Source organism: Corythoichthys intestinalis, chromosome 6 (genome assembly GCF_030265065.1).
Source record: "Corythoichthys intestinalis isolate RoL2023-P3 chromosome 6, ASM3026506v1, whole genome shotgun sequence".
Taxonomy (NCBI): domain Eukaryota; kingdom Metazoa; phylum Chordata; class Actinopteri; order Syngnathiformes; family Syngnathidae; genus Corythoichthys; species Corythoichthys intestinalis.
In genome coordinates this window covers 59,800,241-59,820,765 of record NC_080400.1, presented here as the reverse complement: position 1 = coordinate 59,820,765, position 20,525 = coordinate 59,800,241, and the positions used below count along the sequence as shown (strand labels likewise).

Genomic DNA, 20,525 nt, shown 5'->3' with positions numbered 1-20,525 from the left:
ATAGTGCGAAAATTACAGTATTTACATTTTCGAATTTCACTGAAGGCATAAAAAGTATGACACCTTTAATTATGTACTGAAAAAAACATTATTCTTGTTATTCTAGTATTAGTTTATGTGTATGAATAGCACATGCACACATGCACATTGTACACATTCGGGCAGTTAGCGCTGACTCCCGGCCATGTGAGAAGTATTGATATAGTAGGCTACGCTTATTTGATTTTTCTGCGAGGTGTTGCAGGGGATGTACACAGCACTATGGAGACTTGGGAGCTAATGGGTAAGCCTAGCTACCTTTCTCTTTCCTGAATGCACACAAGCGAGCGCATTGTTGTACTATTTACTTGGAGTGCATTTTTCTACAACTACTTTTTCTAAACTAGATTTACTTTTTGTAACAGTATGGTTAGGTTAGTAGATTTTTTTCCATCCCTGGAAAACGAGGCACATCCAGACCTACTAGAGACGACCTCTGTAGGGTTTAGGTCAAGATGCGTTTGAGACGAGAACAAATGCAGGTATTTGCATCCAGTCTCAATTATTTGTTTTGTTTTAAATTAATAAACTAAAAGCTATCACTGCATTTCTTGCATGCACAGTTACATCTTTGAGTCACGCAGATGTCAGCTCATCTCAGTAACCGATTAGGCTTTCAACAAACTATGTGACACCACATGCCCTAAACTGCCAGGGGCAGACATTTAACTCAAAATCCACCTCTCAAGCACCCACCACCTCCCAAGTCCAGTTTAATAAAGGTTTTTAAATCTGCTTTGTTGACAGCCCTGCCCAAAAATGGTAAAATATATATCTATATTTTAAGGATGAACAAGTTACTTTTGAAGACAAGGCCAAAGTAAGCGAGTGATCTCTTGACATTTTAACTAATCCCTTCTAGCTTGTGGTTTCTTTCTCAATGTGAGATTTGCTTCGAGCCAGAATTGGCTTTTTCACATATGTTACCTGTCATGTTAGATCGGAAGATGACAGTGTTCAGGCCAGGTTTGTTAGCAGCCAGAATGCTGAAATGGGTCAGAATTGGATTTAGATGACATAATCCCTTTGGGCGACTAGGCTTTTGTGCTGAAGCTGCAGGTTTTTTTTTTTTTTTCTCTCCAGTGCAGTTTCCTCGTAGTAAATGGCAAGTACAAGCATTTAGACCGGGGGTCTCCAAACCGGCTCTGAATGGCCGCTGTTGGTCCTGATCTTTGTTCCAACCTATCCCTCACAGACAGTTTAACCAATGATGTTTCTGCTGAAACAAGCAGCACTTGATGGCAATGAACTGATTAAACTTAAAACATACCTGATTGGTGGAACGTTCGGTTGAAATTCCTGCACCCCTTTAGGGCTAGTTTGAAGATCCCTGATTTAGACGTTTTATGACATTTTAACTGAATTGTTCAAGTGAACCACTGTGTATTGAAAAATGCATTCGATTTTGTTTTTGGTTTCTATTAACTATATAATGTGATTTTTGTGGTACATCCGCTGTGCTTAGTCATTGTCATAACTTTTTGCATGATTTTTCATTGGTGTAATAGTTTGAACAAAGGCAAGCCATGCTACAGTGATTCTGTGTGATGCACATGAGAGAACATGCTGTCCCTGTCACATCTCTTTGCTGGGTCCGGGTGAACAAATACTACCTGTCAAAAGCAGTTATAGCTCTGTTCAGTCACCTGCCCTTCATGACTACCCCTCAGACGGCAGATGAACTTTTCACTTGCCCATTTCAAAATCTTCATCGTAACAGTCAACAATGACAGATTGTAGTGGATTGAATCATTCCTGCCGTATTTGGGGATGAATGTCTCATGTTCCGCCGTTCTTTTTATAATGGCATGTGTCCCATACATTAACTGTGAGATAAGGTAACCAACTCTTTAGAGTAGTATTGAAGTTGTTAAGGCTAAAGTTAGTTAATGAAGAATGGCAAGATTGGAGCGGGCTTTGTTCCAAAGATTTCTGCAGAAAGCACACATCTCTAATAAATTCAAACAAAAAAATGGGAATTAAAAAATATATATTAGAGGTCCCCGCATGACAAACCAAAAGACAGGTGCCGTTTTTGATGGAATATAGTCCTGATATCATAGTTCCAATGTTGACAATATAATAATGTTTTGTAGGTTGAACTCAAGATGAAGTACAACGATCAGCACTACAAGAATAGAGGTCTTCTCTCTGGCCATCACTGGTATGAGATTCAGGCTTACCGAGCTCTCAACCAGGCACTGGGGAGGTAAACAAAATATTTTCTCTGAACCGTTTTCTAAATCTGAAATCTAAACTAGCTGATGTGCACGGTTTACTGTACATGACTCTCAGGTGTATACGTCATAGAGGTGACTGGGGTGCCCTTATTCTTGTGGATGACCGTTATCGGAAAAATCCGGATAAGTACATCAAAGGTAAGATTGTATTTCATCTGATTTTGGCAGGCGGTTAACAATTATAATTCTTTTCAAACAATTATTGGGCGGCTGTCGGAAGTCCGTAGAGTGGATTTTCAGTAAACAAAGGGTCAGTGGTTCGATTCCTGGCTTTCCTTTGTCAAAGGTGTCCTTAGGCAAGACACTGAGCCCAGCGGTACCCACAGCTCAGTGGTGTATGAATGTGTGACGGAGTGAATCTAAGCGCCTCTCAAGTGCTTTGGGCACTGTGATAAATTTAAACTAGATAAAGTGCTATTTAAGTCAGGCTGGGTCCCTTTAAGATTCCCAAAATTTGAGGTTGATGGCTCTGCTCGAGGCTGTTAATCAGTTATAGTGCCAAGATATTGTATTGCTGCTCATTCATCAAGTGGCTAGTTATGAATGACAATATAAGCAGGGACTCGTAGAGGATGTCCAAAATCAATACAAACTTTACATTTATTCCATTAAACAGACATTAATTTTAAGAAAGGATTCATCACACCAAGAAATGAAGTCAACAAGAGCCTGTTCATGACTTGACTTCGCTGGCATTAGCCAGCCGTCAATTACTGTATCATTTGCATGATTTATAATAAATCTGTCCGCTAGAGGAGAGGTTGTGAATATATTGGTAAAAGGGTGTTAATGATGGAGCAACCAGTCAAGAGAAGGTGAACAGATGTGTTGCATATTTGAGCCCATGGAAACCAACGTATGTAACATTAAAAACGCTATGTACAGTGGTACCTCGACATACGATCTTTTCGACATCAGACGTAAAATTTGACTCGCCATTTGTTTCTACATTTGATCACATGCTCGAAGTAGAACGATTTATGACAGCGCTGCAGTTTCTTTGTTTTCCCGCAAGACGGGCGCACGACGGATTTTCTTGTGAGAGAAATCAACACAGGTTCCAAGAATGTTAGTGCAGGTGGTCAAAAAAGTAAAAAGGTGAGGCTTAACATTTAATTTAACAAGGAAATGATAGAAAAATATGAGCGTGGTGTGCACGTCCGTGAACTGGCTGGACAAAATGTCTCGATGGTCCTCCTCCGATCTCCGTTCACCAGTCTTTATAAGTTAAGGTAACAATTATTACTGTGATAACATCGCCAAAAAATTGCCAGCTTCGTCATGTTTTTAGTCATTTATTCCAGAACTTGTGCAACACAACATGCCTACTGTCCGCTGCAATAGAATAGAATAGAATAGCCCTTTATTGTCATTATACGGTTTTACAATGAAATTGTGTAGCATCTTCCTTTACAGTGCAGGACAAGTAAAAAAAATTGGAAGTGGCTCGCAAGAATAAAAGTATAAAATCTAAAATATAAAATATGTATGAAGTAGTCCTATGTTCAGGCAGTCATGTTTTAATGAGGATAGTATGCAATGAAAGAAGGGGAAAAATAAGTAAGTGAACCATCACATTTAATATTTTGTGGCCCCCCCTTTGGCAGCAATAACTTTAACCAGAGGCTTCCTGTAGCTGCAGATCAGTCTGGACATCGATCAGGACTAATTTTGGCCCATTCTTCTCTACAAAACTGCTGTACTTCATACAGATTCCTGGGATCTCTGGCATGAATCACGGTCTTTAGGTCATGCCACAGCATCTCAATGGGGTTAAAGTCTGGACTTTGACTTGGCCACTCCAGAACATGTATTTTGTTCTTCTGAAACCATTCAGTACTTGATTTACTTCTGTGTTTTGGATCATTGTCTTGTTGCAGCATCCATCCTCTTTTTTAGCTTCAACTGTCTGACAGACGGCCTGAGGTTTTCCTGCAAAACATCCTGAACTTTTGAATTCATTCTTCCATGAATGATTGCAAGTTGTCCAGGCCCTGAGGGAGCAAAACAGCCCCAAATCCTGATGCTCCCTCCACCATGCTTCACGGTGGGGATGAAGTGTTGATGTTGTTGAGCTGTTCCATTTTTCCTCCACACGTTTTTTTAGACAGCAGTGGCTTCCTCTGTGGAGTCCTCACATGAACACCATTCTTGGCCATAGTTTTACATATAGGTGATGATATTGGGCTGTTCCAGGGATTTCTGTAAGTCTTTACACTTTAGGGTTCTTTTTTACATCTCGGAGTATTCTGCACTGAACTCTTGGTATCATCTTTGGTGGACGGCCATTCCTTTCAAAAGAAGCAACAGTGCTAAATGCTCTCCATTTCTAGACAACTTCTCTGACTGTCGATTGATAAACATCCAGACCTTTAGAGATGGTTTTATATCCTTTCCCAGCTTTACACAAATCGACAATCCTTGATCGCAGGTCAAATCTTTTGACTGAGCCATGATCAGATAATGCTTCTCATCAGGACATTTCTTACCAGGTGTGTTTTATAGTGGGCAGGGCAGCTTTAAAACACTCATGGGTGATTGGGCACACACCTGACTTAAAATGTATGGTAAAAATTGGTTTCCATTGCATTTAAGTCTCCTTAGGCAGAGGGTTCACTTACTTTTCCCTCTTCTGTCAATGTTTGCATGCTATCCTCATTAAGATATAAAAAAAAAAACTATAAATGTTTGGATGATTTTAGTTGAAGCAGACACTGTATTTTTGTATTGGACAACTCTAGTTTACAGTTAACTGTATGAAATCCAACAATAAAAATGGAAATATTGTTTTGTTTTTTTTTTTTTTAAAGTTGCCAGCTGGCGAGTGCTACCTCAATGCTATTGTGACCTCAATGGATCCCAACAAAAAGGGGTGTGTTGTTTTTGCACATAAACTGTGAATTAAAGAATGTTCGAAGCATAAAAACATTTTCACAAATTTGATGTTTTCTTCTATATGCACTTTGATAACTTTTAGTTTCAATAACCAATACAACAACCAATAGAACAAACTTTTACTTTCAAATGCTGTGATTAAAAAAAAAATAATTTTTAAAAAAAGTTTTTTTTCATAAATGCATCAGACGGGGTCGAGAGATAGGTCGTGCTTGCCTTTTACCTGTAGTCGCAGAATTGTGATTGAAATCTTGAGAAAACAACAATGAAAGCTTTTCATAATTACTTGGGATGTTACATTCGTTGCTCAATTTTGCAATCTCCACTTGGCCTATATTTCCTGGAAATGGAAACCACAACAAGGGGACGTGTGCGTAACTGGCCGAAATAGACGGAGCCTTGACGTTTCTTGAGTCTCGCTCTTCTGCAAGTGGCGACAATTTGACAGCCACACAAGTCATTAAAGTCGAACTGATTGCGTGCATTCTGGCAACTCTGTAAATTGGGCTAGCGTGCAGTTCACTTCGTAGTTTAATTCCCCCCCCCCCCCCCCCCCACATTTTTTATGTACTCCACTCAAGTATTGAGTTGGGCGGAGACTTAACACGCCGTCTCGCTCAACAGCTCCGAGTCTCTGAAGGCTAGCCCGTCTCTGCGCAATTCGCGGGGTGCCAAATTGAAACATATTGTTGCGAGGTACGTTTCAAGTGTCCTGGATCAAGCAGTTATCACAGCTCAGCCAGCGGGTTCCACATGTAAAATTATGGGCTGGTGGAGAGCAAGATACACCCGTCAAAAGAGCCAGATATAACTCACGAGCCGTAAGTTCCCGGCTCCTGGTCGAGTGGCACCTCGTCATGTGTGTACCCACCCTAATTTGTGTGTTAGTCATCGGAAGAATGAAACTGCTGCACAGGAACTGTCGGAGAGGCCTGGCACTGCCTTAGATATCCTGGCCATAGCCAATGGAACAACATCTGCACCCCAGGACCCAGGGTGGTCCCAAACATCCTTCGAGTGAGGGAGTGCACGACCACGCCCACACGCACTACCACCTGCCAGTCCGCATTATAGTTGCCAGGTTCCACACTGGCAACCATTAACTTCCATTAAATTCCTTCAATTTTAAATTGCGCTGCATTGGGCGTAATTATCCGCAAAATATTCTGAAATTTGAAGATTTGCAGTGGCGATACTGCAATTTATATTACATCTCGAGGTTCAGAGCTCCAACAAATCTTGCTATTCGTTACCTAGAATGTTTTAGCTGGAACAGCTTCACAATGAAATGATTTTTAGCATCAAAGCGCACAGTCTGTCAAATTTGATTAAAGTGATTTTTGCACGAGAACTTATTTTTCTGATATGCTTTTGTTGATCTCAGGTCTCTCCAAATGGATTCGGCAACTCGTCCAGCATCATGCCACCTTCACCAATGCCATGCAGTCCCTTATAGCATTCTCTCAGCTACAACTGAAGTGTCATCTTGGGGCAGATCATCAGAATTCATCCATCTCCTTGCCAAGCACCAAATTCATAAATGAGGCGTTATTGGGTTCACCTAAACCACTGGATTTTATTGTTTCATCTCACACGCCAACAAAAGATAAACAACATGAATTACAAGGTCAGTGTTGTGTGCATGTCGTAAGCGCAATATTTTTGTTTCGTAAAAACAAGTTTTAGTCCCAAGTCCAGTCAAATTTAAATATGTAAGACCTTAATCTGAAAAGAATCTCACAGGGCCTTACCTGTCCACAGTCGATTGATCCCAACATCCCCTCATAATAGAGAGAAACTCACTCAACTTTCTCCAATATCAGCCACTCAACTTTCTACCATTATGTCTGGAATGAAAACTGCCACCTGCAACCTAGATCCCATTCTCTCTTTTCTAATGAAAGACTGTCTCCCCGTAATCTCCACACTTATCACTGGCATCATTAACACCTACTTCCGCTCTGGCTCTGTCCCCCAAACTCTCAAACTGGCTGCCATCACTCCTGTCTGAAAGAAATCCGGCCTAGACCCCGATATACCGAGCAATTACCGCCCCATCTCCAGTCTCCCTTTTTTTTGTCAAAAATCCTGGAAAGGGCCGTCGCCTCACAACTCAGAACCCACCTCACCAACAATAACCTGTTTGAACTTTTTCAATCTGGCTTCCGCTCACAGCACAGCACCAAAACAGCCCTTCTCAAAATAACAAACGATATTCTCCTCTCCTCGGACTCAGGACAACTCACCATCCTCATCCTCCTGGACCTCACTGCTCCTTTCGATACAATCAACCATACCGTCCTGCTTTCCCGATTAGAATCTGTACACATCACTGGAACTGCTCTTTCCTGGTTCCGCTCCTGTCTCACCGACCGACAACAATTGATCACCATCAATCACTGCACATCCTCTCCTGTTCCCTACCACAAGGTGTCCCCCCAAGTAAGCCTGTCGCAATATGCAAAAATTCCATTTATCGCGCGATATATAAAAATGAAGGCGGTAATTTTTCCGCTGCGATTTATCGCCTCGCGTGCGCGTGCGCGCGTGCGGCATACGTGCTGTTAAAAGTTCGTTACCAACTGCGCAAAATGCATCTTCGTTCCAGGTCCGGCAAAAACTAGCGCCGGAGCCAATCGTTCCCATTATATCGTATCGATGTAGGTACAGGTGTAGGCACAACCTACACCAGCCGCGTCAGTGCCGGTGTTGTTGACGTGTGGGCGCTCCCGTCAGGAGTGACGTTTCACGCGGGGCAGCTATTTTTCGTCACAACGCTGGATATTTACAAAGAAGTCCGCCAAAACATTGTTACCGACTTGGCTGCAACGAATAACCTCACTTTGACAACGAACAGCTGAATGAAATTAAGAGCGCTGTGCTTCAAACTCGTCCTGTTTATGAAAGCCGTCATATGCTGGTGTTGTGTGGTAATGAGCAGACGTGACTTCAGCGGCGCTTGCTAACTTTTTTAATGCGCGGTTGCGCACACACACTAGATATCATGAAAAGGCAAACTAGATGTGCTACGTCCCATGCCATTGGCTACGTGAGCCCAGAGTGATTATGGGACATGTAGTCCATATACTACATCCATGAATTCTAAACTGCCATTTGTCACATGAGGTTAAGAAGGCCAAATCAATCCATACCAGTGACTATAGATAATGTTGCAAATATTGTTAATTCAGTACGTGACACAGATGGATTCGGACCATAAATAGGATGTCTTGCTCATGTAGTAAACCTAGCTGCTAAGAGAGCTGTAGCAATCAACGGTGTGCCCTGCCTCACTTTACAAACAGTAAAGATTGTTCTCAGCACTTTATACAATTTTTTTTCATATCAGTAAGAAGTAAGCACGTAAATATTATGCGCTAAAATGCATGTTTATATGATGGCAATTTAATTTTTGCTCGTTAGCGGAAAAAAAAAAAAAAAAGCAAAAAATACAATTGTTATTTATTTTTTATTTTTTTACAGAGCATTAAATGTATTGAATCGGATCGAAAATCGTGTCCCCCGTATCAAAATTCGTACCGAACCATGACTTAACTGTATCGTTGCATCCCTATGGAACACCATTGCAGAAGCTATGACGGGAAAAGTTTTCATTTCCCTAAATGCTTAAGTTATTAAGTGCAATTCTTTTTTTTAAACACATTTTATTTATTCTGTGTTTCTGTGCGGTATCAATACTGTTGTTTTTTACTTAAGAAGCAGGGTCTATTGTTTTTAGTTGTGATTTCTTAAAAAGTATATTTGAATTTAAGAGTAAATATCGTGTTTAAATGGGTGTACTTGATCTATTAATATATACTGTATTCGCACTGTGTTATTGTAAATTGGTTAAAAAAAAATTGGGGGGGGCGCAATAATATCGCATATCGCAATGATTTATGAGAATAATTATCGCACACTAAAATTTGTTATCGCGACAGGCCTACCCCCAAGGTTCAGTTCTTGGTCCCCACCTCTTCATTCTCTACATCCTCCCCCTTTGTCAGATCATCCATAAATATGGACTCCAATTTGACTGTTTTGCTGACGACATCCAAATTTACATCTCCACAAAACAAATCTCGCACCGCACCGAATTCCACACTTCACAACTGCCTCAGTGAAATTAAATCCTGGATGCAAGAAAACTATCTTCAACTCAACAGGAACAAATCGGACATAATCATCATCGACCCTGTAGATCACATCAATTTTCCCTCACTATCAACAAGTGCACCCTGCCTCTCTCAACACATTCCCGCAATCTAGGTATCATTTTTGACAATAAACTAAGATTCGACCAGCACGTCAACCACATCACCAGAACTGCCTTATTCCACCTCAAGAACATAGCCCGTCTTCGCCCCTCCCTCACCTTCTCTACTGCTGAAACCCTCATCCATGCCTTCATTACCTCCAGACTTGACTACAGTAACAGCATTCTTTTCAGTTCCCCGTCCAAACTCATCAATAAACTACAATATATCCAAAACTCCGCTGCACGCCTTCACACCCGGACCCCCTATACCAGCGGTCCTCAAATACAAATCTTGAAGGTCCACAATTATTTTTCTTCATACAAGCATGGGTCCATTTATTAATGTCGGTCAAGTGCAAGGCAGATCGAAGGTGGTAAAGGTGGTTTTCTTTTGACCACACAAAAATACAAAGTACATTCTGATTAAATAAAAATAAATTAACATTTTTTTTACTTAAAATAAAAATACAAAAATAAACATGCAAGTACAATGTTTACACATGTACACTAAATAATTGACAAGATCTGTCTATAAGTTGCAGTTGCAAACAATATTGACAGTACATTTTGTAACTGTAAAACACTGCAGGACAAAAAAGAAAGCGTGCAAGTAGTACAGTACATGTTCACTTGTTCAGAACATAAATGACAAGCTCTGTCATTAAGATGCAAATATAAGTTATTTACAGTAACTAACTCACATTATCAGCCAGTGCGTCTTGTGGTTGATGAATCTGAGAGTGAGATTTGTTTGATTTTTGTTGCCATTTCCTCCTTTTCTTTCCCTTTGAACATTGATGTCATCACTTCAGTCATACACTCTTTTATTATTTCTCCATCAGAAAACGGCTTTTTATGCTTGGGCAACACCCATGACACTCTGAGTGAGCACTCCGGTGCAATTTGTTGTGTCATAGATTTAACAATAACCTTGCTTGACTCTTGATTTGACTGCTTCAACCTATTCATTTCTTGCCTTCTCAATTCTGATTTAGGAGGAAACTTCTCTCCAAAAGAGCTGTGCTGTTTAACATAATGCCGTTTCACATTTTCACTTTTTATCAGAGCAACTGTCTTGAAGCATATTAAGCACATAGGTTTTTGTACTTGCAGTTGGTAAAATGGACACATATTTGTCAGTCCATTCCTCACTGAAAGAGCGATTTTCTTTGTCCACTTTTCTTCTCTTGGTCAACTTTAAGCATGCCATTTTGTTAGATTCAGTCTTCTACTGGTGGCATGTTAACAAACATTGCAAAGTGCTGGGTGCGTCCACGCTAGCTAGCAGCATGCAGGCTCTCTCAGCCAATCAACGCATCCAAGTACGCTCTCTAGCCATTCAGCGCAATCAATTCAGGCTCTCTCAGCCAATCAGCACATCCAAGTACGCTTTCTCAGCCAATCAGCGCATTGCTGTCATAGAGATGACTAAAGAAGTGGGAACATGGAAGATATTTGACTAAAAATGAAACACAATTTAGAGATAGAATAGTAGTGAATAGCGATTCATCGGCGATTCATACAAATGAGATATGTTGAAAATTTTTTGTATTTTTTCCCCCCGTTTTTTCATCCATCCGTGGGTCCGCAGAGAGGTGTGCCGTGGTCCGGTCGTGGACCCTGTAGGAACCGCATTACACCAGTCCTCCACAAACTGCACTGGCTTCCTATTTCATACAGGATTCAGTTCAAAATCATCATTCTCATTTACAAAGCACTCAATAACTTGGCCCCTTCCCACCTCACAGACCTTCTCTGTCCCCACAGCCCCTCCCGTCACCTCCGTTCTTCTAAAGGAAACATCCTTGCACTGCCCCAACAAAGAACACACCAAACTTGGGGGGGACAGAGCCTTCTCTGTTGCTGCCCCCTCCCTTAGGAACTCACTCCCTAAACCCATCCATACCTGTTCAGACCTTCCCACATTATAAAAAAATTGTTAAAAACTCACCTTTTTAAACTAGCTTTTAACTAATTATAATTATTCTCTTTATTGTTATGTTCTGTTCACGTTATTTGCTGTATTTTGTTTCAATTGTAAAGCGTCTTTGAGCATCGGTAAAAGCGCTCTACAAATAAAATGATATTATTATTATTTATAGAGGTTGGGAAACCTGAATTAATTTCACATGTAAAAATAACTCGCAGTACATCTCTTAGAAGTGTAAAATAAAGAAAAATTGCAGCAGGGATTTTGCTCCACACAGATCTTCTCTAGATCAATCAGGTTTCTGGACTGTTACTGAGAAACACGGAGTTTGAGCTTCCTCCAAAGATTTTCTATTGGGTTTAGGCCTGGAGACTGGCTAGGCCTTTCCAGAACTTTGATATGCTTTTTACAAAGACACTCCTTGGTTATCCTGGCTCTCTGCTTCGGGCCATTGTCATGTTGGAAGATCCAGCCACAACCCATTTTCAATGCTCTAATTGAGGGAAAGAGGTTATCAAGGTTATTAATCTTGATGGACATACGTATATCGAGACGTGCGTTCTACTTTGATGATGGAAGGCTCAACTCATGCTCCACCTCCATTAATATTTTTCCTAATAATTTTATAAATTGTGATTTATTGACCTGTTTTGCACATGCACCAATCGTTTTAAATTAAACAAAGAAAATGGAATCATGTTGTCCAAATGTTTTATTGCGATCAATATCTGCAATAAAAAAGAATGACACACTACTTGTGTTTATATGTACTTGTACATACCTTCTAGTATTTCCTTGTAACAACAAAATCCACGTCAGCCCTTCAGCATTCGGCAACTGTAATGTTATTTGTAATTTTGCCTCATTTTGGTCACTTAAAGGGCAACTGAAGACCTTTCCGGATTTTGGTGTAATTTTATGAATATAAACTTTGGACAAGTTCGTCAAAACAACCGTGACAATATCAACACGTAATTGTAAGGATAATTTGCGTTTTTTTTTTTTAGTTTTTTTGCACTTCGTTAATGGTTCCTTCGCAAACCCGGAAGTGTGACGTAGGCAACAAAAGACTACCCACGGCTAGCATAGCAGCAACAACGATGTCAGTGATATTTCCACCAAAGGTAACCATTCAGGATCGCTCTTTCGTGACGCTACCGATGGCAAAGGCTCCCAGGAAAGATGAACTACAATTAATCCCTACATGTTTGAACCTGAGGCGTCAGATGACGGCGATTTACTTGACACAGCAGATGGCGTCATGACGCCAATTGACAGCTTGACACTTCACGAACGGGAGAGTGAGTGGTAAGTCCAGCATCGTGATTTTTTTATTAGAGAGAATGTGATTACATGGTTGTATATTTTTCCATGCTCTACACATAGCTAAAACTGGGTATTAGGTAATGGAACAGCTCCTACCGATCTAAATATGATAAAGCTAGCCCAAATGTGGCTAAATGAATGATATGTTATTGATATTTCAAAATAAATGACAAAACCATTTTATTTTCCAGGTGTTGCTGTAAACCGTCAAGTAATTACCCTTCCAAGAGTATGCCTGTGTCGTCAGGAGATCCCAGACGTGAGAGCCAAACTTGAGGAGGCTGAAGCACTGACAGGGGCATGAATTACATAAAAAAAATAAAACCATAAATTGTTAACAACATTGACACATTTTGTTGACTGTTCAATGTATTCTATTGGTATATAATATATTGTAATTATATTACATTCTGATAAAATATTCAATAGGCCACAATAATAAATGATACCAGATTTATGTTGAATCAGCATTAGCTTTCGTTGTCAGATTGTGTCACAACATGTTATACCAAGCACACAATGGCCAACAGCAAAAAAAAAAAAAAAAAAATGTCGCACTTCAACAAACAGGCAGTAGGAGTCCCCCTCGTTTATCAAAAAAAGCCATTAATGTTCTACTTACGTCTTTGTAAAACCAAGGTTGCATTGTTGTAGGTTTTCAAAGCTGTCGTGGCTGAAATGATGAAAACAATGAGCCGATTGGGGACCTGTATGCATGCTAACAAAAACAGTCCAAACCTTTGCAGGAGAAGTTTTTTTTTTTTGACCACTCCTAGAGTCTCGAGTCTTCCTGTGAGTAATTCATCGCTACACATCGAGATGGCATGACGAATCCCGCGAGTAAAACCCAGAAAATGTTTGCAATATATGGCGAGGATAGCGTGGTGCTATATTTCCGTGTTCAGAGTGGTGGCGAGGCTTCCTGGAAGTTATGTCATGAGGTAGGGGTCGGCAGGACGGCGCGTCCCTCGTTGCTATGGTGTTGCTATGGCTATAACTCAAAAACTACGCGGTCAATTATTATTATTATTTTTTTATGTGACTTTTTGAGAGCGCGAATGACGCATTTAATACAATTCAACTGAGTAAAACACTTAAGAGCGAAATCTGAAAAGCTCTTCAGTTGCCCTTTAAGTAGCCAGCGTATCAATCTACACCTCACGTTAATCCAGACTGCACAGGTTATTATAATTTTGTCCACGAATGATCAACGAAGTGATAATAACAAACATACAATCTTTTAGGTGGATCCATATGTGTAAACCACATCCTTAACTTATTGTCTGCTCCTGGTTTCGATATAAGGCTTTTGGTGAGGTAGATCCACACTGGCGCATTGTAGCTATGAGCTGGTTGCTGATCAAAACATTCCCTTTCCAACAATATATATATATATATAGGCACAGGAGTTCAAGCACAGCACAGAAAGTCTTTGGGTCTAATCTACGTTGTGCTGAATCAATTTTTGGAGATTCCGTGGGTTCCTCTGGTTTGATTTCGCAGTTTTAACTTTTTCAACACTCTGCTTACATCAGCAGCACTTCATGTTGTTCTGTCTAAACCGGAAGTTCGGAGCAGAAATTATCACAGATGGCGCCGCCCATGTTTCGCTCAGGAAACTTGTCTATGTGCCTACTTCTCCACCAATGGCGATCATGACCATAATGTGTAATAATAAATGTTTTTTAAAAATTTAATTTTTGACTGTAAATAAAAGTGAGTTTAACCTGGTATGACTTATATTCTGGAGCAACGTATAGTCCGAAAATACAGTGCATTTTTACTTTTTCATGAGGAAAGGAATTGTAAGTCAAAGAAGTGTGCAGGTTGTTTGTGAAGCCACCTAGAGAAGTTTTTCAGCAATACCAAAACTTACCCATATATGCGCAAGCTCTACATTAAGTAATTTGTTGATATTGTGCACTTATTGTTTGCCCGATAAAATCGAGATTGGTGGTCGAATTAGATGCAGACACCAGCCAAGGAGTGCTTGGGGGTTTGGTGCTATGAGATCAGTTGACTGCTTCATTAACCATTACTGTCAGGTCTTTTGTGTGCCTGTATGGGACTGGAACAGATGTTGGACTGTTGCTTTTAATTAAATCTCCTTCCTGATCTTTGTTCGAATGATATCGAGCGTAACATCATATATTTGCCTTTAATAGTTAAAAAGAAAAAATGGCAAATAGAATATGGCTATAAAAAGTTATTGTATCATACTTTTTCCTGCCTTTTATTTATTAACTACTATACAGTGGTACCTCTACTTACGAAATTAATTGGTTCCGGAAGTAGTTTCGTAAATGAAAATTCTGTAAGTAGATACGCGTTTTCCATGCAAATGCCCTTATCTGTTCCAAGCCCCCCCAAATTCAGACATATATCTTTTATAAAGCATAAAAATGTGTCAAAGAAGGTAACAAATACATGTTACAATTAGATTACTGCACAATCAACTTAAAATGAGAGTTGTGCAAAACCAAAGAATAAAGATTAAGACACATACATAAAGCTGTCGGAACACCTCATGGCCAGAGGGGTGAATAAGATGACACTTCGATATACACATGCAGTAGAGGCCGCTCTTAGCTAATTAGATGCGAGAAAGATGCTAGGCAATAGCCAATGGCAGAGCAGAGCCACTGTATTTTGCTTTGTTGTAAAGCACTTTGAGGAACTCTCAGGTTTTTGTAATGCAGGCATGAAAATCTCTCACCTTTCGGCGAAATTCGCCGTTTTGAAGTCAAAAAGGGCGACCTACGTGAATTGCGTAGATCCGAGGAGAAATTCTTTTTGGGAGGGGGGGGGGTCGGGAGGTTTTATTTAATTATTATTGTTATCATCATGTGATTAACTTAGTACGTAAACTGAGCACTTAAGAACACAGTCAGCAAATCCTTCTAGATGTTTCGCTGACGAGAACCAATCATCGGCCCAAGCTGCGTTCCATTATTCCAAACGCGCGCACTCCTTACGCGTGTACATGGAGTGCTCGGAGAGCCTTCGGTTGCATTGCAAAGCTGCGAAAACAAAAAGCAGGCCTTATCCACATCGGGGCAGACCAGAGCGCAGCATACACACTTGCCTGTATTTGCCAGCAGATTGAATTTGGTGAGTAATGGTTTCAATCGTTTTCACGTTTTGCGATATAAAAAAGTTACTGCCATTCGTTGCAGCTTGCGTTGAACACTGCCAGAGCTAGCCAAATCTCCCATTAAAAAAAATAGCTCCCGTTAAATTGGCGTCAAGCTTGTGTATTTAGCGGTAATATAAACGAAGAAACACACTGTTGAGTCAAATTAAGCGGCATTCTCTCGGATGGAGGGGGCGCCTCACATCGCTCCCGTCGTCCGCCGGAGACGTGTTATTTTCGGCTTGGATTTGAGCTGACGGCCGGTGTCGGCACAACAGCGGCCCGACGAGTGGTGGGAATGAGTCCTGCTTCTTAAAGTTTTTCAGAAATACAGGGATCCCTCGTTTTTCGCGGTTAATGGGGACCAGAACCCGCCGCAATAAGTGAAAACCGCGAAGTAGCCCCCCTCCCATTTTTTTGGTGTGTGCTCAATGAATTTATTCAGATTTTACATTGGAAAAAAGATACATATATATAAGACATGTTTTTTCACTTTTTTCACCAAAGTATCATTTATAAATGGTTTTCAAGCACTTCAAAATGTAAGAATTATGATAAGTTTTAAACATGTTACTGCCCCACCGAATTATTTTTAAACAAGAATAAAGTAGTTAGAAAATTATTGGCTTTATTAAAAGCTTCATAGTGAGTCTACTCAAACCCTCTCAGGCTTTGGTAAACGGTGATTGGCACATGTGCAAAGTTTTTCTTTTTATATATATTTTTTTGTTTGAAGCAACTTATTTGATTGAATAATAAAGACACAAATGTCCTAGCCAAAATGTGGCCCAAACGCAAAACATTACTTAAATGGAAAAATTTGTTTCAATCAAGAAAAATAGTTTTCAAATGCTTTTTTTGTCTCAAATTTATTATTGCAATCAAAAACATTTTTTTTTAATTGAAGCTACTTTTTGGGATTAATATTACTGTATTTTGATTGAAGCAACTTTGTTTTTGATAGAAGTAACTTTTTTTTTTGATTGAATAATAAAAACACAAATCTAACTCCATCGTTATTGAGTGAGAAAGAAATTAAGAAAGCTTTAAAACTAAAAGCGACCGGGGAGTCTGTTTGTTTTTTTAAATATTTATATTTCATTACATAGACATGTGTCGTAGGGAAGGGAGATTGAGGGATAAAAAAAGGAGTTAGATGAGGCTGCTGAAGGCAGTGGATACCTCATCAGCTGGGTGAATAGCAGACCTGGTAAGAACAGGTTTGCAAGGATAGTCGGGTATTAAATCCAATTATAAACACAATTACAATGTTATTTTTCTATAAGATTTTTATGTCATTGCTTTATTAATCATTAGGTGCTAGAGTTGTTAAGTATGGATAATAATGGTAATAATGGTACACTTGGTACTGATGGGTATTTATTTTATGGGTTTGCACTTTGCACTTTACCAACTTAGCTGTATGAGCTGGATGGATGCTCCAAACAAAGTTTCGTTGTGCTTTCTTTGTAACAATGACAATAAATATTCTGAATCTGAATCTGAATGAAATAATAGTTTTAAGAAAACTGTGCTGTTGGTGGCTCAGTGACCATCTGATGTGGTTTGTTCTCAGATGAACAAGTTGAGGAAGGAAGTTTTGATGCAGAGGTTGAAGGAAGAAAAGAGGCAGACTGACTGAGTCACAGCCAGAAAGTGTTGATGACAGTTTTGATTTCTATTCACTGTTGCCCCCTCCCAATTAAAGTATGTCACAGTCGCAGCCAATTATTATCTAAAGCTGGTTAAAATTTAAGTTATGTTGTTTTAAGGTGTATTAAATACTTGTTCATGTGCCCCTTTTGATCTACGAGCACCCACCCCTCCACCGGTCTCTGCATGGCCCTGCTGAAACACAGTGTGGGTCGACAGAGCTCAATATTTTGTTGGGGTGTACAATACAGTGTACTGGAACATATTTCCTCCACACCCTTATCACCTTTTTAACCCCTGACCCATTTTCATGCCTGGTAATGGGCTAGATAAATACATTTGATTTGATTCTGTATTTGTCTGCAAATCAGGTTACGGTAATTACTCTGTCTTCTGCATAGCTTGTTGCATTTTGTATGAAACTATATCAATGCAGTTTCCATGAGTGAAAATACAAACTGTGGCAAATGGACGTTTTGTCATCCAAAAACAAATTCCTGTCTGAATCTAACGGTTTATTATTATTTTCATTTTCCTGTCGTTACAGAAAAACCTAGTGATTTGACTCCATCAGACAATCCAGATGAAAAAGAAGAGGACCAGGCTGTCTCTTTTACTCCTGAACTATTTCAAGCTGAGGCAAGTGTGAGTGAAATAAGTGAGATGAAGTCACCAACCCGGTTCATTTTAGGAGCAGAGAGTATGCAGAATCCCTCTGGACATGAGTTTGCCCAAAACTCTCCTTTTGATGAAAAGAGTATGCTTTCAGTCAACACGGAGAGCATCGTGTTATCAGGCAATGAAGAGACAAATGTTGTAGAATGTGGTGAGAATGTGAGAAACAAGATCAGGCTCTCGCGATCCAGACAGAGAGCTCACTTCTCCTCAACAGATAAGTGACAGGTCAACAAGGTCATGCTGATGCAAATGTTGTTGTTGTTACTTTGTAAATTCCATTTAGCTTTTTTTTTTTAATTTATATTTTTTTATTGTTATATCAGGATAATCGATTGGGAGCAAACTCACTTTTTCAGTGATGCCCAGATTCCATAATGAATAAAACATTACATACAATAGAGTCTGATCATGGCTCACAATTACATACCAACAGCATAACATTTAACGCATGGCCAGCCATTGATGACGATATAAGTCCAATTCTTTAAACTGGGAGGACAGGCTTCTCCCAATCAAAATGGACTGGGCATCTAGCACCATCAATGGCAGACAATTTAAAAGTGCCGCTGGGAACGCGACCACCCAGTGGCGGTTTTAAGTGGGGGCCACAGAGGCACTGGCACCCTTTCTAATTTTATGGCCCCTAAAGTGCCCCGGTTCCCATTTAATTACAAAACATGGCGATCAGCGAACCTTTTTCTGGAGTGTGAGTGAATGAGATACTTTTGTTTCAAGTTTTTTTTTTTTTAATATTAATGCTACTTTTGTGTTTGAAATAGCTTTTCAAAAAAGTGATTAAATTTATTGTTCCATACTGTACATTGTATCCTTACTTGTCCACGATTAAATTGGAATTATTACAAACTTGACTGGTTTTTACTAAGTAGTAGTTCAAAATCGCTATACAACACCATTTACCAGATGTCTTTACTGCCTCATGCAGGGAAGCTGCGTATTGCCTTGTTGACAAAAACAAACACTGAACAAAGATGACAGCGACACTTTGCCCCTGAGGGTTACACGGGGCTCCTTCTTGGCCCTGTTTCAGAAAAATCCTAGAACCGCTACCGCACCCTCCCATTGGGTTTCAGAATCGGCACCTTTCAAACTAAATTTCTCGAGCCTTCAGGGTTGTACAACCAAGGCAAAGGAGGGCAGTAATTGGAAAATAATGTATATATATATATATATATATATATAATTTTTTTTTTTTTTTTTGAAAATGAAATTTTAAAGTGTTTCTTATAGACCAGGGGTCGGGAACCTATGGCTCTTGAGTCATATATGGCTCTTTTGACGACTGCATCTGGCTCGCAGACAAATCTTCAATTATTAAAAAAAAAAAAGTTTGTAATGGGAAGGGTGCTAGGACCTCGGACCACTCAGTCTATAAGAGTCACACATTCTCACATTACACTTTCCTGTACTGGCCCTCCTATCTTTTCTTCTCTTTCTGGGTTATCTGCTTCACCTCTCTTTATACACCGCAAGTTTTAAACACACACTAAGTACACACTTTAAAACATTGATGTTCTGTGTTGATGCTACCGACATATTTAATCCTAACAACGTCGTAATGTCGTGTGAATTACAGTATACTTGGCAGTTTACAAAAAATTGCATATTCAGTCATAGAATTTGATTTGTTACATACTTGTATGGCTTGTAATGAATGTGAATGGCTGATGACATCCAGGACCAACTATTATAACACACATCCTGAGATCATTACTTAAGATACTCATAAATATCCGTATATGACATATATAAATTTTGTTTCGTTTAATGTGAATGGCTTCCGATCGCAAAGAGAACTAAAATTATGGAATACATTGCAAAATTAAAGGCAGACCTCTTCTTTATGCAAGAATCACATCTAGCCTAATCCGAAGAGAAATATTTTAGTAACTCAAATTTTAACTTGATGTATTCAGCCAGCTATAACAGCAGACAAAGAGGAGTATCAATACTAATACATAAAATAATCTTTTTCACATTAATGCAATAGCAGACCCCAAAGGTAGATTCATAATAGTACAAGCCACCATAAGTAATAAGCTGTTCACATTAGTGAACATATATGCCCCAAATAACAAGGATACACAGTTCTTCCACAATATCTTTGGTAAATTGAGTGACATGTCAGTGAACTCAACAATTATTATAGGAGGGAACTTTAACACAACACTTGATCCAACAATACATAGCTCTAATTTGAAACTCACTAAACAGTCACAAACTGCAAGAACCCTCAGGAAATATATGGACAATTTCGGCTTGAGTGACGTTTGGAGAGTAAAGCATTTAACAAAAAGGGAATATACTTTTTGAAAGGAATAGGTACCGTTCTCGCACACACCATACAATTGTTTG

At 39.6% G+C, this 20,525-nt stretch overlaps 1 protein-coding gene across 2 annotated transcripts in view; it reads left to right on the top strand.

Annotated features, from left to right (window-relative positions):
* The window catches only part of brip1 (BRCA1 interacting helicase 1), a 152,716-nt gene extending 133,780 nt beyond the window's left edge, over nucleotides 1-18,936 (top strand). For both annotated transcript variants that reach the window (XM_057838714.1, XM_057838713.1), the window contains 4 exons: nucleotides 2,136-2,248; nucleotides 2,335-2,417; nucleotides 6,559-6,801; nucleotides 18,022-18,936. In XM_057838714.1, coding sequence (XP_057694697.1) covers nucleotides 2,136-2,248; nucleotides 2,335-2,417; nucleotides 6,559-6,801; nucleotides 18,022-18,374 — 792 coding nt within the window. In that variant the 3' untranslated portion in view covers nucleotides 18,375-18,936. The remainder of the gene's footprint in view (nucleotides 1-2,135; nucleotides 2,249-2,334; nucleotides 2,418-6,558; nucleotides 6,802-18,021) is intronic.
* The last annotated feature ends 1,589 nt before the right edge of the window (nucleotides 18,937-20,525 follow it).